Source organism: Schistocerca cancellata, chromosome 2 (genome assembly GCF_023864275.1).
Source record: "Schistocerca cancellata isolate TAMUIC-IGC-003103 chromosome 2, iqSchCanc2.1, whole genome shotgun sequence".
Taxonomy (NCBI): domain Eukaryota; kingdom Metazoa; phylum Arthropoda; class Insecta; order Orthoptera; family Acrididae; genus Schistocerca; species Schistocerca cancellata.
Window position 1 is genome coordinate 358,033,798 of NC_064627.1, and position 12,286 is coordinate 358,046,083.

The 12,286-nt window shown below is 39.2% G+C and overlaps 1 protein-coding gene across 8 annotated transcripts in view; it reads right to left on the reverse strand.

Annotated features, from left to right (window-relative positions):
- The window catches only part of LOC126161747 (sodium bicarbonate cotransporter 3), a 1,146,839-nt gene that overhangs the window by 48,295 nt on the left and 1,086,258 nt on the right, over positions 1–12,286 (reverse strand). For all 8 annotated transcript variants that reach the window (XM_049917795.1, XM_049917789.1, XM_049917788.1 and 5 more), the window contains one exon: positions 1,814–2,007. In XM_049917795.1, the coding sequence (XP_049773752.1) occupies positions 1,814–2,007 (194 nt within the window). The remainder of the gene's footprint in view (positions 1–1,813; positions 2,008–12,286) is intronic.

A 12,286-nucleotide genomic window follows, 5' to 3' on the forward strand; every position in this document is an offset into this window, starting at 1 on the left:
AAAAACTGTTTTCAGCTGGTCAATATGAACTGTGACGCCTGCTTGTCGTCGGTAACAGTATTTTATTTTGAGGAGGTTGAATGTCATTTATGTGTTTCCTCTCTCGTAGATGCACACTCAAAGATTTGATCTGAAATCATAAAACCTTTCCTGTGAACATTCATACACAACTGAAAGTGGTTTATTTCAGAAATTTAAATATCAATAGCTTGGGGAGGTTACATGTTACCTAGGCAGTGTTGTATCTTTGAAAGAAAGATATGAGAGGAGAGCAAGTTAGTCTAGTGGACCACCAACATGAACAATAATGATGGCTACAGTCTTCTGTCATCTATGTTTCAAGCTGCAACATGTATACAGACAGACTGCACCACAAAGTTTGTCTCATAACATCTGGCTGTAAACATTTCTGCAGAGGAAAACATTGTACTGATCCATCTCAAGCACGAGTGCAGTGTCACATCACAAAAATTGCTCCCCCTGAGTCACCAAAGTGAGCTACTAAAATTCCCTTGTAAATTATAATCAATAATGACAAACTCAACTGAGGAAAGTAATAACTTATAGGACACAACTGTTGATCACAGCTTACTGTCAGGAGCAGAAATGTTCAGTATTGCCAATAGATACATAAAAACAAAAGTTATGACTCTGTTCTAGCTTTCAAAACAAACAGTTCCAAAAACTAGGATAGTGTTGCCACATTTACTTTTATGTGTTCGAATTTGCAGTACTAAATATTTTACCTCAAGAAGGTAAATAATGACCAAAAATTTTGTCTAACAATTTATTTATCAATAAAAAACATTAGTTACTATCCTACCACTCCTGATATTCAGCCATACTGCAAATATTATTTGTGTGGCTTTTAAGGAATTATAGGGCCAGAGTGAAGATATATACTAAAGTTAATGTCGCATTACCTCAGTAATTACTTACACTGATGAAGGTCACTCTTTGAAACACTGATTGATTATTTTATGAGGTCTGTAATGCCAAAGATTTTTTTGTATATTGAATATTTAATAATGAATAAAGGTGTTAATAACTTACATATTACTGTAACAGAATGAGAAAAGTATAAATCTTGGAAGTGTAGTTCACCAAGCTATAATTGATATGCCAAGAAATGAAGCTTTCAGAGAGACTTCATCCAGTCATTTTCCACTCAGCACTACTTCAAATATCTTCACCAAACAAAATGCTGGGATTTTAGTCTTTCAGTTCTTTGTAACTCAGAAAACAGTACATTTCCTTTAAAGTTAATCTAGTTCAAAAGTAATTTTTACAATACAGATTAGGCCAGTCGAATCATATCACTAAAAACATCCATAAGTGCACTGCAAATCCTTATTGAGGTAGTTCTGCATGCGTAAGTACCACTACTCTTTGTATTCAAGTCCATTGCAATAAGTTAAGCCAAATTGTTGTGCTTGTAAGTAAATGCTGAGTATGATAGCTATAACACTTACAGCTGTAATTACAGTAATAAGCTCCAGTTCTTTGGGACATGAGAACTGTTTACACATCCTATCCAACTGAAAGACCTCTTTTATCTCAGGATATTTTACTGATAATGTATCCATTTTACTGATAATGTATTCAAGAATACATGTTAAAATAATAAGTTAATAACTGTTCTTCATATAAATGTATACATCATAATAATATCAAATAAGAAACAAGATGCTGAGGCTAAAACAAAAAATTGTCATGTAACGGTTGACTACTCTCATGTATGCATTATAATTCTCTCCAAAAATATGCATTTTTCTAAATATAATATCACTTAATTACATGTTAAAGATTTTACCTGTTTTTACTAGGACTTTTCTTCTTTTTCTCTTCTTTCTCTTTGTAATTTCCTTCATTAACTTGTTTCCATATACCTGTTTTGTTTACTTCTTCAGAAATATTAATTGAGGCTAATGGAATCTTCATTATATTTCCATTTGCTAATGGTATTTGTAGATTTCCTGACTGACCAAATTCCATTGGCTTTCCCTCCTAAATTGGGAAAAAAACCAAATGATTCATATGAGCTTTCAGCAAGTAGAGCATGAAGAAGTATTTAGCAAGCACTAAAAACTTTAGTAATGAAGTAGCTGTTACCTGTGGTTGCTCTCACAAATCAGTAGTTTTGTTACAAGTGATGATAACTAAGTAGGCTATTGTACATGCAATAATGTCAGCTGCCCTCACTTCGTCTGCCTGTTTGGGTGTGCGTAACCCGTAATCCCCCAATTTCCTCTCCTCCCCCCACCATGACTATCACAATGCAAGACGCAATGACACATACAGCATCGCTGCTGAATGGTGTGTGAGGAGGGGCATGGGCAGAAGTGCGCATCTGTGACGCACTGTGCTACTGAAGTAGCTATACATTATACAACATGTATATTATGCAACAAATTTAATAATTGTAACATGGTTTATGTTCACTGATGTAGAAAAAGATAATTCATTCCCTATTTCAACCTCTTAGGGTTTTTTTTTGGGGGAGGGGGGGGGGGGGAGGCAGCCTATGTTCTTTCTTAGATTTCACCAAAATCTGTACAGCAATTTAGTCACAAAAATTTAACAGACAGAGTTACTTTTGCATTTAATAATATTAGTATGGAAGTATGGATTAAACAAGTCGAGAATTCTATAAGTGTTGTATTCATTGTGTTGGATCATGTTACATAGAACATTTACTTTTATGTGGTCGAATTTGCAGTACTAAATATTTTACCTCAAGAAGGTAAATAATGACCAAAAGTTGTATTTGCAGGAACTCTGTTTTTACACTATAAGTGAATTCCTTAATAAAAACAATTGTAAATTGTACATGGACATGGAAGAATTATGGGCAAATTTTAAACACATTGTAAATCACGCATTGGTCAAGTATGTGCCGAAAAAGTGGGTTATGGATGGAAAAGACCCACCGTGATTTAACAGCGCAATTCACAGAATGCTCAGGAAGCAAAGGCAGTTGCACTCGCAGTACAAGAAAGATAGGGAGAATGAGGACAGGCAAAAGTTAGTAGAGATTTGAGCTGCTGTAAAAAGAGCAATGCATGAAGCATTCAACCATTACGACCGTCATACCTTAGCAAAAGATCTGAAAACCCAAGGAAATTCTGGTCTTACATAAACTCGGTAAGCGGGTTGAAGGCTTCCATCTAGTCAATCACTGATCAGTCTGGCCTGGCAACGGAAGATAGCAAAACGAAAGCTTAAATTTTAAATTTAGCATTTGAGAAATCTTTCACGCAGGAGGATCACACAAACATACCGCCGTTTGAGTCTCGTACAGATTCCCGTATGGAGGACATAGTGATAGACATCCCTGGGGTTGTGAAGCAGCTGAATGGGTTGAAAATAAATAAATCACTAGGTCCTGATGGGATTCCAATTTGGTTTTACAGAGAGTACTCTACTGCATTGGCTCCTTACTTAGCATGCATTTATCGCAAATCTCTTGCCCAACGTAAAGTCCTGAGCAACTGGAAAAAAGCGCAGGTGACACCTATATATAAGAAGGGTAGAAGGACGAATCCTCAAAATTACAGACCAATATCCTTAACATCGGTTTGTTGCAGGATTCTCAAACATATTCTCAGTTCGAATATAATGAATTTCCTTAAGACAGAGAAGTTGCTGTCCATGCATCAGCACGGCTTTAGAAAGCATCGCTCCTGCGAAACGCAACTCGCCCTTTTTTCACGTGATATCTTGCAAACCATGGATGAAGGGTATCAGACGGATGCCATATTCTTTGACTTCTGGAAAGCGTTTGACTCGGTGCCCCACTGCAGACTCTTAACTAAGGTACGAGCATATGGGATTGGTTCCCAAATATGTGAGTGGATCGAAGACTTCTTAACTAATAGAACCCAGTATGTTGTCCCCGATGGTAAGTGTTCATCGGAGGTGAGGGTATCTCTGGAGTGCCCCAGGGAAGTGTGGTAGGTCCACTGTTGTTTTCTATCTACATAAATGATCTTTTGGATAGGGTGGATAGCAATGCAGCTAACTCTAAATATAGATAAATGTAAATTAATGCAGATGAATAGGAAAAAGAATCCTGTAATGTTTGAATACCCCATTAGTAGTGTAGCGCTTGACACAGTCACATCGATTAAATATTTGGGCGTAACATTGCAGAGCAATATGAAGTGGGACAAACATGTAATGGCAGTTGTGGGGAAGGCAGATGGTCGTCTTCGGTTCATTGATAGAATTTTGGGAAGATGTGGTTCATCAGCAAAGGAGGCCGCTTATAGAATGCTAGTGCGACCTATTCTTGAGTACTGCTCAAGCGTTTGGGATTCCTATCAGGTTGGATTGAGGGAGGACATAGAAGCAATTCAGAGGTGGGCTGCTAGATTTGTTACTGGTAGGTTTGATCATCATGCGAGTGTAACGGAAATGCTTCAGGAACTTGCGTGGGAGTCTCTAGAGGAAAGGAAACGTTCTTTTCGTGAATCGCTACGGAGGAAATTTAGAGAACCCGCATTTGAAGCTGACTGCAGTACAATTTTACTGCCGCCAACATACATTTCGCAGAAAGACCACAAGGATAAGATAAGAGACATTAGGGCTGGTACAGAGGCAGATAGGCAGTCATTTTTCCCTCATTCTGTTTGGGAGTGGAACAGGGAGGGAAGATGCTAGTTGTGGTACGAGGTACCCTCTGCCATGCACCGTATAGTGGATTGCAGAGTATGTATGTAGATGTAGATGTAGAGTTATGCACTCAGCAATGCATGGAGTCATGCACTTGACACCAAGAGACTGCATAGAAGTATATCCTGTAGTATTCATCATAATGAAAACAAAAACACACTGAATGATTTATCATTGGCACCAATATAGTTTCTGGCAGCAGTAGGTGCAAATACATTATTTGCATCTTCAGACAGTGGAAAATCCAAGCTGGCATAATAATAATAATAATCTGAAATGGGTTGAATGCTACTCACCAGAGAGGAGCTACTGAGTTGCAGGCAGGTACTTGTGGTATATTTAAAAGCAGTCTAAGTTTTGGACAAGTAGCTTAGTCTACTTCTGAATGCACTTTAAATGTACCTGCCTGCCACTGAACACAGTGAGCAGCAACTTATCCTATTTCATACTGTTGTTGTTTACATTACTTCTTTGACAGTCAGTTGTTTTTGTGATGAAGACAATGGTAGATATGTTGTAGGCTTGGGGTTTCAATAAGTGAACCAAGGACATTCAATACACCTACTTATATGAAGCAATCATTTTTTAAGGGGTCTTGGATCCATAGATGTCTGCATTCACTTTACATCTCACATCTGATCCCCATAATGAGAGTGACAGTTTTATTACTGAAGTAATATGGAATTCTGTTCCAATACAAATGACAGCAATATCTAAATAATATTCTGTTAAAGAACAGTAACTGTACCCTAACAAACCTGTTTCAACTTTGTTTTCAATTTCATTTTGCCATCTGTCAGACATTTTACATCATTAGATGATAGGTTAAGACAGCAAAATTATTTACTCCTTTATGAGCTAAATGCTAATTAATTGAAGAGTTGAGAAAGTTAATTACAACACCAGGAGAAAAATTATATTAATCAACATTGGTTTTGAATAGTAATGGGTTATTTACAACAACAAAAATTACGTTATGCATTATACTCAAAACTGTATAACAAGCTACCACAGAAAATAAAAGAAACAGATAAAATGTACTACTCTAGGAAAAATCTTAAGTTGTATTTGCAGGAACTCTGTTTTTACACTATAAGTGAATTCCTTAATAAAAACAATTGTAAATAACTTTTGTCTCACAATGTTTCACTATATGTAATTTTTTGATAAGGAGCAAAAATGACTGTAAATAAATTATGTCTCACAATGTTTAACTACATGTAACAAAAACTGTGTAAATATGCAGATGTACATGAACTGACAACATCCATACATTTTAAAATGTCTATGGACTGCTAAATAAATAAACAAATTTTGCAGCAAAAATACATAACTCCTTAAATGTGTGCACAAGAAGACCACAAATGAGTTCTCTGGATTAGTCTTACTGCCTTCTTCTGTGAAATTAAAATATTTTTCCCTACATAATGAGGTGCCTCACAATGTAATTACATGGGACATTATTTAATAAAAATAAGGAAAATACATAAACTTTGATTTGTTTCTTCTCAAGACCATAAGTGGTGATGTTGTTGCTAAAATAAGTTTCTTGAGAGACTTAAAAAATAAAAATTATATTATTTTCAACATAAGCATCAAACTCTGAAACCCCTGTCTTTGTTATTAAGGAAAGAGTAAGTAGAGGGATCACTGGGATGTTAAATAGATGAAATTTTGATGTTAGAATCTTCAAAATACTAAGAGGAATAAACGTAGCATTTGTCCCTTAAAACAAAAGCAAGGATAGAAAGGGAGAGGGGAGCAAGGGGAAGGGGGAGGGGAGAGGGGGGCAAGGGGAAGGGGTAGGGGAGAGATAATTAGGAATCAAAAGAAGATTAAGGAGTGCAGATACTGTCTTATATACATAAAACATCATATACAGGTAGATGAAAAAATAGAATGCAGAATGACAGAATCAGTCTATGAAAAGGACGGCAGAAGCCTTATACAAAACTAGCACCCAGTCTCATTGATCTCCATCTGTTGTAAAATCCTAGAACTTACTCCGACTCAAACACAACTGGTTCCCTCAAACAGAATTACCTCCTCCATGCCAACCAGCATGGATCTCAAACCACTGATCATGCAAAACCCAACTTTCGCTTTTCTCACATAACCTCCTGAAAGCCTTGGATCAACAGAGGTAAGCAGATGCAGTATTTCTTGACTGCTGAACAGAATGTCACTCAGTACCATAACAATTCTTACGAACAAAATTACAGTCATATGTGGTCTCATACAAAATACGTGACTGGATTGAGGATTTCTTGGGAGGGAAAACACAGGATGTTATCTTGGATGGAGAGTCAGTGATAGAGATATAAGCAACTCCACTTGTACCATGTTGGGAACTCTTGCTAAGCTCATATATGACCTGGCAGACAGAATTAATAGTAGGCCTAATTTCAGACTACTTCTTGCACATCATGTAGTTTTCCACAATGGTGTACCATCTGAAAAATGCTGCACAAATGTTCAATCAGGTCTTGATAAAATTCCAAAGTTTTGCAAAGTTGGTAACTTACTCTAACTGGTCACAAACACGTAACTGTGCCCTCCACAACACACAAAAACTTAGAATCTCATGACTACAATATCACTGAGTCACAAATGGAATCAATCAACTCATAAAAACACCTAGCTGTAACAATGTGCAGGGATATGAAATTGAATGATCACATAGGTTCAGTCATAATAAATCATGTGGCAGACTTTGATTCATTGGTAGGATACTAGGAAAATTCAGTCAGTTTACAAAGACAATTGCTTACTCCATCTGCACAAGGAGGAGCAGTATGAATGGTAGATTTTTTTGACCAAGAGAAGAATGTCATACAAGTGCCGAAAAACCTGAAATGGTAGACATTTGTAACCATTTGCTCTGTAGTTAGCATCTATCTCCATAGTTTCAAGAGCCAGTATTAAGTGAGGAACCTATGCATATACACTCCTGGAAATTGAAATAAGAACAACGTGAATTCATTGTCCCAGGAAGGGGAAACTTTATTGACACATTCCTGGGGTCAGATACATCACATGATCACACTGACAGAACCACAGGCACATAGACACAGGCAACAGAGCATGCACAATGTCGGCACTAGTACAGTGTATATCCACCTTTCGCAGCAATGCAGGCTGCTATTCTCCCATGGAGACGATCGTAGAGATGCTGGATGTAGTCCTGTGGAACGGCTTGCCATGCCATTTCCACCTGGCGCCTCAGTTGGACCAGCGTTCGTGCTGGACGTGCAGACCGCGTGAGACGACGCTTCATCCAGTCCCAAACATGCTCAATGGGGGACAGATCCGGAGATCTTGCTGGCCAGGGTAGTTGACTTACACCTTCTAGAGCACGTTGGGTGGCACGGGATACATGCGGACGTGCATTGTCCTGTTGGAACAGCAAGTTCCCTTGCCGGTCTAGGAATGGTAGAACGATGGGTTCGATGACGGTTTGGATGTACCGTGCACTATTCAGTGTCCCCTCGACGATCACCAGTGGTGTACGGCCAGTGTAGGAGATCGCTCCCCACACCATGATGCCGGGTGTTGGTCCTGTGTGCCTCGGTCGTATGCAGTCCTGATTGTGGCGCTCACCTGCACGGCGCCAAACACGCATACGACCATCATTGGCACCAAGGCAGAAGCGACTCTCATCGCTGAAGACGACACGTCTCCATTCGTCCCTCCATTCACGCCTGTCGTGACACCACTGGAGGCGGGCTGCATGATGTTGGGGCGTGAGCGGAAGACGGCCTAACGGTGTGCAGGACCATAGCCCAGCTTCATGGAGACGATTGCGAATGGTCCTCGCCAATACCCCAGGAGCAACAGTGTCCCTAATTTGCTGGGAAGTGGCGGTGCGGTCCCCTATGGCACTGCGTAGGATCCTACGGTCTTGGCGTGCATCCGTGCGTCGCTGCGGTCCGGTCCCAGGTCGACGGGCACGTGCACCTTCTGCCGACCACTGGCGACAACATCGATGTACTGTGGAGACCTCACGCCCCACGTGTTGAGCAATTCGGCGGTACGTCCACCCGGCCTCCCGCATGCCCACTATACGCCCTCGCTCAAAGTCCGTCAACTGCACATACGGTTCACGTCCACGCTGTCGCGGCATGCTAGCAGTGTTAAAGACTGCGATGGAGCTCCGTATGCCACGGCAAACTGGCCGACACTGACGGAGGCGGTGCACAAATGCTGCGCAGCTAGCGCCATTCGACGGCCAACACCGCGGTTCCTGGTGTGTCCGCTGCGCCGTGCGTGTGATCATTGCTTGTACAGCCCTCTCGCAGTGTCCGGAGCAAGTATGGTGGGTCTGACACACCGGTGTCAATGTGTTCTTTTTTCCATTTCCAGGAGTGTATAACAAATCCTTACATATCACTCCTGTAGGGAAAGTAAAGACAATGCTTGACTGATTACAGTGTGCACAGTGGCGAGCACAGTGGTAGATTCAGATGTAAAGTAGTGTTGCAAGGACCACAAGATACACGGAAACTCAAATCTGGTGCTTCCAGTTTGAAATTCTAGTGTTCTTTTATTGGGAACAAGAGCAAAATTGCAGTAAATAAAGGCATTAATGAGTGGTAAAAGTTCTTAAGATGCAAGAAGATAAATGGCACACTACGTTCAGGACATATCTTTCAAATCATAATCTTTTATCCTACACCAGTGTGTCTTACTGACACGTTATGTTAAGTAACTTATTCCTTATCTCTGTTATTCTCATTCTTTTGCCTAGTATTTAGTTCTCAGAGCACTGCAAAGCTACTACAACTTATAGAATTTAATTTTCTTTCTGTACATTATATATGGGTTCTTGTTTTTAATACTGTTACAGAAGTAAGACTGACTAGTGGGGAAAAAGTAGGAAAATTATACACACAAATTTTTACACATGTAGCTATTTTTCATAAAATGTGAATCATTGTTTTTCAACTGAAAACGATGTTAATCTTTATAAGGATATGTTTTGTATTTAATACACATTTAGTTCTCATTTTTAAAAGCGACTTACATTACCAGCCAAAGCAGCAACTGATCTAGAGCAATCTCATTTGTTAGATAATTACTTGTATACATTTTTATGTAGTGAATATATTTCCAGAGTGTCCAGTTTGATAACAAACTAATCTGGGGACAAATATTGACAACCTGATAGCAACAACCCCATTTAAATTTTTCATAATTACAGATTGGAATGAGTGGTCTGTATTTTCTCTGAAGAAATTTTTAACAGCAAAGGTCATATTCAATAACATTTATTCCAGATGACCAGTTTCAACAGTTAAGACTATCATCTTCTGATCATCAAAAGACTTTGTGTTGTAAATTCTGTTCCATTAGGACTGTGTTATGCATGCAATGTGGACATTATGGTGGATAATATGTAGCAATTCCACACGTTTGTTAAAAATAAAAACAGGTTTGTCACAAATGCATCCAATACAGTGTGAAGAAAGCTTCTTATATGAAGTTTTTTATTGACTTGATCATATGCATGTACACCGGATTACTAATTTCATAAGGACGAAGCTGTGATCTTCAGATCCATAGAGTACAGGTTACGAAATCAAATTGTGCAACAAAAAGTATGGTTATATTATACCATTGTAACAGATGCTCTTTTTATTATGAATCTGTTACAATAGTACAAATACAAATGTGCAGTTTATTGCACAGCATGATTTCATAACCTTTAGTCTGTGGATCAGAAGACAGCAGCTTACACCTGTTGAAACCAGTAATCCTGGGTACATACACATGGTCAAGGCGATAAAAAACTTCAAATCAGAAGTTTTTATTCAATGAATTAACTGATTGCTCTTCAGCCAACAATGTCAGGTATTTCCAAATAATACAGTTAAAAGTCACCTTGTTAAACTAGGGATGTGCACAAACATAACATTCCACTTATGCTTTTTAGATGTTGACTTGTGTAACACTTCACATTTGTACATATGTTTACACTGAGGTGACAAAAGTCATGGGATAGCGATATGCACATATACAGATGCCAATAGTATCACATATACAAAGTATAAAAGCTCAGCTCATTGGTCGAGCTGTCATGCGTACGCAGGTGATTCATGTGAAAAGGTTTCCGGTATGATTATGGCCGCAAGACAGAAGTTAACAGACTCTGAATGTGGAATGGTAGCTGGAGCTACGCACATGAGACATTTCATTTTGGAAATCACTACGGAGTTTGATATTCCGGGATCCACAACGTCAAAAGTGTGCTGAGAATACCAAATTTTAGGCATTGCCTCTCGCACGGACAACGCAATGGCCCACTGCGTTCACTTAACGAGTGAGAGCAGCAGCATTCGCGCAGACTTGTCAGTGTTAACAGACAAGTGACACTGCAGAAATAATCACAAAAAGTCAATGTAGGATGTACAGTGAACATATCCGTTAGCATAGTGTGGCAAATTTGGTGGTAATGGGCTGTGGCAGCAGGTGACCAACATAAGTGCTTTTGCCACTAGCAATACATTGCCTGCAGTGACTCTCCAGGGACGGTGACCATACTGGTCGGACCCTGTCACCTGGTCAGATGAGACCCCAATTCAATTGGTAAAGGCTTATGGTAGGATTTGAGTGAAGTGCAGACCCCACGAAGCCATGGACCCAGGTTCTCAACAAGGCATTGTGCAAGCTTATGGTCATTCCATAATGATGTGGGCCGTGTTTATACAGAATTGATTGGGCCCTTGGTTACATTCAGTTACTTGGAGACCATTTGCAGCCATTCATGGATATCACGTTCCCAAACAACAATGGACATTTTTATGGATGACAACGTGCCATGTCACTGAGCCACAACTGTCTCTGATTGGTTTGAAGAACATTCTGGACAATTAGAGCAAATGAATTGGCTACCCAGATTGCCCAACATGAATCCCGTTGAACATTTATAAGAGATAACTGAGGGGGTATTTTGTGCACAAAATCATGCACTGGGACCACTTTCACAATTATGGATGGCTACAGAGGCAGCATCGCTCAATATATCTGCAGAGGACTTCCAATGACTTGGAGTCCATGCCATGCAAAGTTGCTGCACTATGCCACACAAAAGGAGGTACAACATGGCATTAGAAGGTATCACTTAACTTTTATCACCTCACTGCATGTTTACATGACATATTGAATACATCAGAGATCCACATTCTTTGAAAGGATTCTTTCAAACATGTATGTTAACTTTGCATTGTGTCATCTTTGTCTGCTGACACTAGGTGAATGGTAGTTTACTTTTTATCTTTATCAAATCCTAATTTTATTTTCTACTCTCTGTTCCATACAGATACATAAAGGTAAAATAAGTTGTGTTTTACAAGCAGGATCTGAAATGTGTAACTTGAGAAGTGGTAACTAGCTCGAATGACACTGCATCTCTGTATGTAGAGTAAGATTTTCATTTGCAAGCCCTTCCCCTTTTCCAAGGGTAACATTATTACAATAGCATACAGAAGTAGTTTTTAAGCTAAAGGTTTCGTAGTCTTACATTCCTTGATTTGTTCCATTTTGATGGAGGGTCATCTTATACTGGGAACTGCAGGGTATAATGTGAAGGAGACCGAGTTGTTTCAATACAAAG